Source organism: Archocentrus centrarchus, unplaced genomic scaffold (assembly GCF_007364275.1).
Source record: "Archocentrus centrarchus isolate MPI-CPG fArcCen1 unplaced genomic scaffold, fArcCen1 scaffold_43_ctg1, whole genome shotgun sequence".
Lineage (NCBI taxonomy): Eukaryota > Metazoa > Chordata > Actinopteri > Cichliformes > Cichlidae > Archocentrus > Archocentrus centrarchus.
Window position 1 is genome coordinate 2,334,774 of NW_022060269.1, and position 9,118 is coordinate 2,343,891.

The 9,118-nt window shown below is 41.1% G+C and overlaps 2 protein-coding genes across 2 annotated transcripts; one reads left to right on the plus strand and one right to left on the minus strand.

The window, feature by feature from the left end:
* The first annotated feature begins 218 nt into the window (after window positions 1-218).
* LOC115777087 (uncharacterized) lies at window positions 219-2,226 on the plus strand. The gene is made up of 2 exons (XM_030724907.1): window positions 219-1,055; window positions 1,900-2,226. The coding sequence occupies exons 1-2, from the start codon at window positions 219-221 to the stop codon at window positions 2,224-2,226; spliced, it is 1,164 nt and encodes a 387-aa protein (XP_030580767.1).
* Window positions 2,227-3,025: 799 nt separating this feature from the next.
* Window positions 3,026-8,451, minus strand: LOC115777119 (uncharacterized). The gene is made up of 4 exons (XM_030724954.1): window positions 8,224-8,451; window positions 5,447-6,211; window positions 4,829-5,257; window positions 3,026-4,507 (listed from the first exon to the last, which is right to left on the minus strand). Exons 1-4 carry the CDS (start codon window positions 8,299-8,301, stop codon window positions 3,419-3,421), a joined length of 2,361 nt encoding a protein of 786 aa, XP_030580814.1. The 5' UTR covers window positions 8,302-8,451; the 3' UTR covers window positions 3,026-3,418.
* Between the last annotated feature and the right edge of the window lie 667 nt (window positions 8,452-9,118).

Below are 9,118 nucleotides of genomic sequence, written 5' to 3' on the forward strand. Positions count from 1 at the left end.
CCCGAGTTACTTTTGCGAGACCTCGCAATACTTTTGCGAGATCTCGAGTTACTTTTGCGAGATCTCGCAATACTTTTGCGAGATCCCGAGTTACTTTTGCGAGACCTCGCAATACTTTTGCGAGATCTCGAGTTACTTTTGCGAGATCTCGCAATACTTTTCAATTTAAGGCCATGCACTTCCGGGTGAGTCTTGCGACCTTAGAAACAATCACAATAATGGAGGACGCACATCCATGGGGGGAATACATAGATTTTTATTTCGATCTTGGTTTAAACTATAAAGACATTACGTCGGTGCTTGGTAGTAGACACGGCTTTCATATTAGTGAGAGACATCTGAAGAGAGTTCTCAGCGCAAGGGGACACACTCGTCGCAAAGCGTACTCTGACCTCACAGCCTTGGTTGATTTCATTAGCAACGAGCTGCAGTACTCTGGACAGCTTCACGGATACCGATGGATGTACGCTAAATGCAGAGAACATGGACTACGTGTAAGAAAAGAGGATGTGCGCTTGGTATTGAAGGAGATGGATCCCCGAGGAGTGGCATTAAGGCAAGCAAGACGTCTCAGGCGAAGGAACTATTTTTCCAAAGGACCGAACTTCATCTGGCACCTGGACTCATATGATAAACTAAAGCCATATGGCATTTGTATTAATGCGAGTATTGATGGTTTCTCAAGGAAAATAGTCTGGCTTAATGCCTATACAACAAATAGTAATCCAAAGGTTATTGGGGGCTATTACATAGAAGCGGTACAGCGTTTAAGGGGCTGCCCTAGAGTTGTGAGGGGCGATCTTGGAACCGAAAATGGCCATGTTAGAGGCTTTCAGCGTTTTCTTGTGCCCGTGAACCCAAATGACACCCTTGACAGTTACTTGGAGGGAGCAAGTTCTGGCAATCAAAGAATTGAATATTGGTGGCGTTTTCTTCGCAGCCAGTGTCTGGAGTTTTGGTTGTCCTTGTTTGAAGACATCAGAAACAATGGATACTTTGATGGTGGATTTCTGGAAAAAAACCTCCTTCAGTATTGTTTTATGGGCCCTATCCAGGTGAGCTAATAAATTGCTTTTTTCATAAGTGTGTGAATGTATGTCTATGTGACTGAAAGAGAAAGTGGGGGGCTGAAAGAAAGGAGGAAGCATAGAGAGAGAGGAGAGAAAGTAAAGCGAGAGATGAGAGTAGGGGCAGGTAGAGGGAATAGACAGACTTGGAGGAACAATGAGACAGGGGAGATGGAAAAGGGAGAGAGGAATTGTCAGGTAAACCGGTTTTTTGTGAAGGAAGACACCTGAGACACTTTAATTAAAAAAGTAAATCATTTATTGTATTAAAGGATCAGAAAAAGTACACATGCATGCGGGGACTCAGAAGAGACAGGCTTGTTTGTGTGCTCTCTCTCTCTCTGAGCTCGTGTTCCTGTCTAACCAAAACATTTTTATACTGTCAGCCTTCTGTTATCTTAAACATAAACAATCTCTGGGCGCTATGAGTTGACCGTCATCACAAGCTGGTTTTCATGACTCATGATTCCTCAGCTGTGGAGTCATGAAGCACATCATCTTCCAGATGTTTTAGTTATGTGTCCTTGTGGCTAGTCCTCAAGATAAGATGTACTGAAACAGAGAAGTTAGTCTACTACTTTCTGATCTGTTGCTCTCTGTCTAATGTATTGTTTAATTGTTTATTATTTGGTTGATCCATTGTTCATTATTTAATTTACTGGAGTTTACCTTTAAACATTTGTCCTTTATTCACTGAGTAAAAAATAATCCCTAACAGAATCAAGAGGACCAGGACAGTAAATACAATGAAAACTGAAATTGCTATATTTAGCATCTATTTTTAGACCACCATATACGCACAGTTCCTCAATTTATGCACTCTTTTTAACAGGATGAGCTGGATGAGACTGCACAGGTTTGGAATGCACACTCCATCAGGCCATCAAAAAACATCAACATCCCCAGTGGCCGGCCCAATGTGATGTATACATTACCTGAGCTCTACAGGACAAGAGACTTCATTTGCCACGTTGAGGAGAAGCATGTTGAACTGTGCAAAAATGAGTGTGTTTTTCGGCAGACCAAACCATGTGATCAAGATGTATATGAACTATGCAGTATCCTTATGAGTGAGTCCCATCGGACTCCACCAACAGACCCATATCAGGCTGTGAATCTGTATATGCATCTAAGAGAGGCCATCATGGCATCACTGTAAAACGTGTGCAGCACAGAACATTTCTTAACATTGACCTCAAGGTGCTGTACGTATGAAATCAAACATCTGGATGTAAAATGGACTCAAGTTCTCTAGTACACAGCCATGTTTGAGAATGACTTATTGCACAAGTATTTCATTTTGTATTACAGAAAGGTCAGTGGTAAGCTGTGAAATGACTTCTATAGTAATGTTTTTTTGTTTTCCAGTAAGTGAGTTGGCATTTATTGACTGGAATGTAGTTAGCTATGGTGTCTAGAATATAATGGGTAAAATACAAATTCTGTTCTTTGTATCTGGCAGGCCACACAAAACTGTATTATGGGGCATCAAGACCCTAGGGGCTGCAGTTTGAGAAACTTGACTTTCAGGATCAATACAATCTAACAATATTTACTTTTTTTCCCAATTTAAATGATTTAAGACTTATTGGTGTGCAAAGCTAAATAAAATGCTGATCTTTTGCAGTGTTGGAGGCTCTGAGGTACATAAACACTAGGTTCTGGTCACCAAATTATTCAAAAATGTATTTTATGAGCAGAAAGTTTAATTTTCTGAACACACCTGTCCTGATGAGCTTTAATAAAATGTAAATTAATTCAAATGATACTTTGACATTAGACACCACTTTTATAATGAAGTCATGGTATATGTTTTTGTAATATGGGACAAATAAACTGAAATATAATCAAACTTTTATTTCTTAACTTGAAATATACACTGTACAGACAACAAACACAAATGACTGAAAATCATCATTAACTTTAAATCTTTTTTACTCGACAAAAAACTAAAAGTACATGGACCTTTCACCATGAAATCAAGTGTATATCTCTTTCTTCTTGCCTGGATTCTTCAACAGTTCCTATAAACAGCTAGACACAGCAAAATAAGTATAGGTGGTTTTCATGTGAGCCGAACTTTGACACCAGCCTCAAACATGGTGTCAGCAGTAGTGAAACCTACAATCAATGTACGAGCATATTAGAAATTAAAGAAAATCCTTATGAAATGCAACAGAACATAACATTACACGATCTGAAAATGAAACCGATGACTGATCACTATATGGCAGAATGCATTCAACATTTCAATAACAAATTTAAATAGAAAACAGTGAAATCAAGGGTAAACATATTTGTAATCAATTACAGCTGTAATTATTAATCCAGAAAAAAGACTTCCAGCAAGTTCAAATGATGTCCATTTCCAAGTAATTGCTGGAAAGGATGTTGTCAAACTCCGTGCGAAAATCAGGATAGCAAGTGTAAGTGCACGGTACTTCAAGAGTAGCTCCACAGGTATGAGCAACAGGCCTTCTGTTCAGCCCTGTTTCAGCATTGAAGCACACCAGAATTTTGTCAACACAGATGACAGAAGACCCTGTGCAGAAACGCAGGATTTTCTCAGCTTTGCTTTCATCAGCATTTTTGACATATCGCTGAAGATGGTTAAAGGTTGTTTGTTCTATTTGAGACAGCATCACCTTTGTTGTTTGAAATAGTTGTGATACTCTTTTGCCTGTGGCCTTCTTTGTCTCATACAGAGACACCACACTTTCCCTGTTTGACAGTTTCAGTTGTACACATGCCATGGCTGTGGAGAAGCAATCAACTACATATTTTGGCTCTTGGAGAATCGCCTTATGAGCCATTGCCTCAATGGCAGGCTGCATGTTGTTCTGAGGAGGTAGGGAGTGGGAACCCATCCTTGTAAAAAGGTCAAGCAGGTCCTCTTCATCACTTTCATCCATTGTGCCATTGAGAGCCTTCTCAACAGCTGATCTCTCAACAGGAGGGAGGTAGTTTAAAAACGATGACATCAGGATGTCTGCATCAACTGAGTCGATTCCATGAATGCATGCTAAAATGAAAGCCTTTGATAGTCTCACCGGAATGACACCATAATCCAGCAATCCTTTCACCCAAATGTGTCCAACTGCTTTCCACTCTGCCTCACCAAAGTCTGGCCTCAGCCTTGGAACTCGTTCTGTTTCACCTTCACACTGTTCCAAAAATTGCTCCCAAAAGGCAGTGTAAACCTCCCTTGACACCCCAGCATCATCAACAGCTTTTTCATTTACAAAGTCCATCTTTAAAGTCACAGTAATTATGCTGCTGTCCATAAATATAGCCAAAAGATCTTCAACAACATTTACCCTGCGAACAGATATACGTCGGGGGCTCTCTGGATTTCCTGGGTTGCCAGCTGAATTTGATGGGGAAAGTTGGCTGCTAGAAACCAAGGGCAAATCTTGTGCTGTGAAATTCAGTCCATTGTCCTGGAAAAAACAAACAAACACACACATGCCATAAAAAATATCAGTGATTTGAATGTTTCACAGTTTTAAGTTAAGTTGTCTGTCCACTCAGAAATCAATGTTACCTTGACAACTCGTTATTTGTCATTATTTGTTATTTGTGAGTGCACAGAATCATGCAGTACAGAAAATATTGGACCTGATTAATTCTTTTCAAAGCACTAATCCATAGCTGATGTTTTTGAGTTGAGACTCTAAAACTATGCAAGTTATTGTTAGAGTATAATCATATTTTTATATTTTGTACTTTTCTACGTTATCCAAAACTGTTCGTGGTCTTATCTGTATTAGATCGTCACTGTTGACACAATTCAGCATTATCACGACTGCCTCATCAGCATCGGCTCTGACAAGGTCCTCTTCGGGATTCCATACAACTGTATCAGCCTCATCTATACCTGGATCAAATTCAGAGGCCTCATGATGGGTGTGAGCTGACTCTAGCTGGGGGGATTCTTTAGGGACTGCACTGGTCAGATCAATAACTCCTGAGCTGTGGTCATATAAATCGCTGCAAAGCTGAAGTTGATTCCAAGCATTCTCATTACCATGATCACTTGAGTCAGTGCCCTGCCACTGTCCCGTGACAGTTGTTTTAATTTCTGTTGGTGTTGAATGCATGTAATGTGACTGTCCTGGACTATGTGTTGTCACTGTCTCACACGCTGATCTCTTTTTTTTTGGTCTTGGTTGGATCTGGAAATCGTGATTCTGCAAACAAGAAAAAAAAAACAACATAACGCACAAAAACTAACAGAACATAATTATTGTTTTTGGCAGCCAAGCATTTAGTATATGTTAATAAATACAAAGCTGGGAGTCTTTCAAAGATATGTGAAATGTACCTGACCAACCAAGGGGGTTTTTATTATTTGTAATATATTTTCTATTGCCACAAACCTGTTCGCTATTATCACTGTCAGATGAATCCCCACGGTCAACGAGATCTGTGATAAAATCATCCGACTCTGTGTGAGGTCCATGTTTAGGCAACTGTAACTCTTCCTTGGTGATACTGACAGAATCCTCCTCAGATAAGAAATCTTCCCCACATTCATCCGCTTCAGATGAGGAAAGAACTGTTAAAGATGTTTCTTCTTTTGTGCAAATGTAAAACCTTAGCAGCTTCAATTTTGTTTTTTCATAAAGTCTGCCAACAGTGTCATCTAAAGGAATTGGATTTTTTTTAAAGTCACTAACAGTAAATATAAAGTCTTCAACTCTCCCTTTTGTAGAGTTACCATCTGGAAAAAACAGGTCCTTTCCCATTTCCAGAATCTGTGCTACAGTCGTGTTTTTTTCCACCGTTGCATGTCTTGTTCCACCACCATTTCTGGTTCTCACTTGATGATATTCATTGTCAATTAAATGAAGCCATCCAATTTCAATCCTTCTGGATGTCTTCTCTGCTGCACTATTTCTATATCTTGACATCCCTTCACCTCGCTTTTGGAACAGACCAGATGTACCACACAGTGCTCCTTTAGTCTTTGATCTCATTTTCCGTGCTCCAATTTTTTCTCTTAGATTCTGCAGAAGAGTCTCTTTATCCGTGCTGTATGTAGATTGTTGACAGAAGGACAGGACAGCTACTCGGTCACCATATGAAGTAATATATTTTGACATTTGATCATCAGTCATGATGGATATCACTGCCTTGTCCACCTGTACACAAAAATATTACAGAAAAAAAAATAATTACATTGAGTTTGTAGTTTCATCCTAGCAAGCCACGCAGCACACACTAATTGTATTTTTTTTTTCAAGGAATTTATTAAGATTCTACTTGTATTATTTTCAATGGCACAAGTTACTTTGTCAATTTTTGTCTTCTTCATGTGCTGTAACTGTAGTAATATTTGTACACCGTGTAACTACGGTGCCCCTGTACATGTTGCCAGCCTGTCACAGGGCTAACACTGAGAGACAGACAACCATCCACTCACATTCACAACTATGGACAGTTTAACCTAGGTAACCTAATCCCATTAACTGCATGTCTTTGGACTGAGGGAGGAGGCCATAGAGAACCCACGCGCAAACGGGGGAACACACAAGCTCCGCGCAGGAAGGTCCCGATCTGATGGATTTGAACACAGGACCTTCTTGTGTGGCAATATTGCTAACCGGGATGAAAAAAAATTAAGGGTCCGCACACCAGCAAAGCTCCGGAATAATATTTGTTAGAGACAAACCTCACATGAGAGGGACGTTTCGTGCCGTAGATTACCCTTCCTCAGACTAAAATACCATTGCTAATAGCAAAATATAACAAAACATTGCTAACCACCGCACCACTGTGCTGCCCGCTACAACCATCTATAACCTTGTCTGTGTAGATTCTCAGTCATCCAGGTCATAGTAGTCTCTGGAGCTTGAAAAAGGCGACTGGACTTCTTTTTGTTTCTTGAAGGCGTTTCACCTCTCATCCGAAAGGCTTCTCCAGTTCTCAACCAAATGGTGGAGAGACCCAGGTATTTAAACCCCTGTGGGCGTAGTCCCCTGGAGGTGGTTATGACCCTCTATTGATCATGTGCTTGAACACATGTGCCCAGGTGTGAAGGGGGCGTGGGTCATATTTAATCAGTGGTTTCAGTTGAAACCAATTTAGGACTCCGCTCCATTGTTTCCTGTGGCCTATTGAGGTCACTGGAACAAAGGTGTGAATGGGGGTTGAGACGTCTGGGAAGGGAGCTCAGGACAGCACTGTAAGCGGGGGAAAGTTGGTGACGTAATCCACCTCCTCTGTTCAATGATGGTTGTTCACAGTGGACATAGATGGCTTCTTTCACTCCTCTTTCAAACCATCTGTTTTCCCTGTCCAAAATGTGGACATTGGCATCCTCAAAAGAGTGCCCTTTTTCCTTCAGATGCAGATGTACTGCTGAATCTTGTCCTGTCGAGGTGGCTCTTCTATGTTGTGCCATTCGTTTGTGAAGAGGCTGTTTGGTTTCACCAATGTAGAGGTCCGAGCACTCTTCACTGCACTGAACAGCATACACTACATCGCTGATCTTGTGTTTGGCGGGTTTGTCCTTGGGATGAACCAGTTTTTGTCTTAGGGTGTGACTTGGTTTGAAGTATACTGAGATGTCATGCTTGGAGAAAATTCTTCTGAGTTTCTCTGACAAGCCTGACACATATGGGATGACAATGTTGTTCCTCTTGTCCTTCCTATTCTCTGTAGTTTGTGTTTGGCCTTCATTCCTGTGCATCTTAGCTGATTTGATGAAGGCCCAGTTGGGGTAACCGCATGTTTTGAGGGCTTTCTTAATGTGTGTGTGTTCCTTATGCTTCCCTTCTGCCTTAGACCCACGCCCCCTTCACACCTGGGCACATGTGTTCAAGCACATGATCAATAGAGGGTCATAACCACCTCCAGGGGACTACGCCCACAGGGGTTTAAATACCTGGGTCTCTCCACCATTTGGTTGAGAACTGAAGAAGCCTTTCGGATGAGAGGTGAAACGTCTTCAAGAAACAAAAAGAAGTCCAGTCGCCTTTTTCAAGCTCCAGAGGCCATCTATAACCTTAATGAGATGAACTGGCATGTAATGACGACAATTAGTATCTAATGCTTGTAAATGCTGCTTCTGTTGTTACCAAGTTAGCCACCTTCTCAACCCCCGCATTTTTAATGCTATTTTGTTTTATAACTTAATGAATTTTATAAGTACCTTGTCTCGTTGCATGCGCATGATGTCCTCCTGTGGGACCTCTCTTGACCTCAGGAAACCTTCTAGATCGTCCTCCATTTCTGCTCTGTTCCATGAAACCTTCTCATTCTTCAATGGCCCAAACCTATGAAACCATCTTTCTTTTGCGAGATCTCGCAAAAGTAACTCGGGATCTCGCAAAAGTATTGCGAGATCTCGCAAAGGTATCTCGGGATCTCGCAAAAGTTTTGCGAGGTCTCGCAAAAGTGCCTCTTTTTTTTTTTTTTCCTCCCATGTTTTTTTTTCCCCCCATGTCCCTTGCGGGGTTCCGTAAGTAAATGCTTAACAGTGCGGGGAAAAAAAAAACTTGATATTTTATGGTGATTACATGCAGAGTGGTGTATAAACAGAGTAAAAAGGGGTGAGTGAAGAATAAAAAAAATCAGTGCATCATGGGAACTCCCCAGCAGTCTAGGTCTATTGCAGCATAAATAAAGGAGGGTTCACCTAATTCAGCCTTAACTATAAGCTTGATCAGAAAGGAGAGACTTAAGCCTCATCTTGTCTCCCGAATCCAGACTGGGGGCTGGTTCCACAGAAGAGGGGCTCATACGGTACTGTGAGGTCTTTAATATAACATGGGGCCAGATTATTCCAAAATCATTTTATTTATTTTCGTTTCTCAATATATGTGTCACTCGTGGTAGCTGCTACCGGCTTCCGGTAGTATTTGCGCCTGTCAGTCTTTTCCGTGGAAACCAGGTTCTAATGGCTTTTTGAGTGTTAAAGGTTGCCGACCCGTTCCAGTCCTTGTATGTGAGGAGCAGGATTTTAAATAAACAGGGAGTCAATGAAGAGAAGCCAATATGGGAGAAATCTGCTCTCTTTCTAGTCCCTGTCAGTACTCTAGCTGCAG

What these genes read in the sequence shown, in the direction of transcription:
- LOC115777087 (XM_030724907.1), top strand. Translation starts at nt 219, where the DNA reads ATGGAGGACGCACATCCATGGGGGGAATACATAGATTTTTATTTCGAT. An exon ending in GTTTTATGGGCCCTATCCAG is followed by an intron (nt 1,056 to 1,899) that starts GTGAGCTAATAA and finishes TCTTTTTAACAG; the next exon opens with GATGAGCTGGATGAGACTGC.
- LOC115777119 (XM_030724954.1), bottom strand. Translation starts at nt 8,301, where the DNA reads ATGGAGGACGATCTAGAAGGTTTCCTGAGGTCAAGAGAGGTCCCACAG. An exon ending in TGCGCATGCAACGAGACAAG is followed by an intron (nt 6,212 to 8,223) that starts GTACTTATAAAA and finishes TTTTGTGTACAG; the next exon opens with GTGGACAAGGCAGTGATATC. An exon ending in ACAGTGATAATAGCGAACAG is followed by an intron (nt 5,258 to 5,446) that starts GTTTGTGGCAAT and finishes TCTTGTTTGCAG; the next exon opens with AATCACGATTTCCAGATCCA.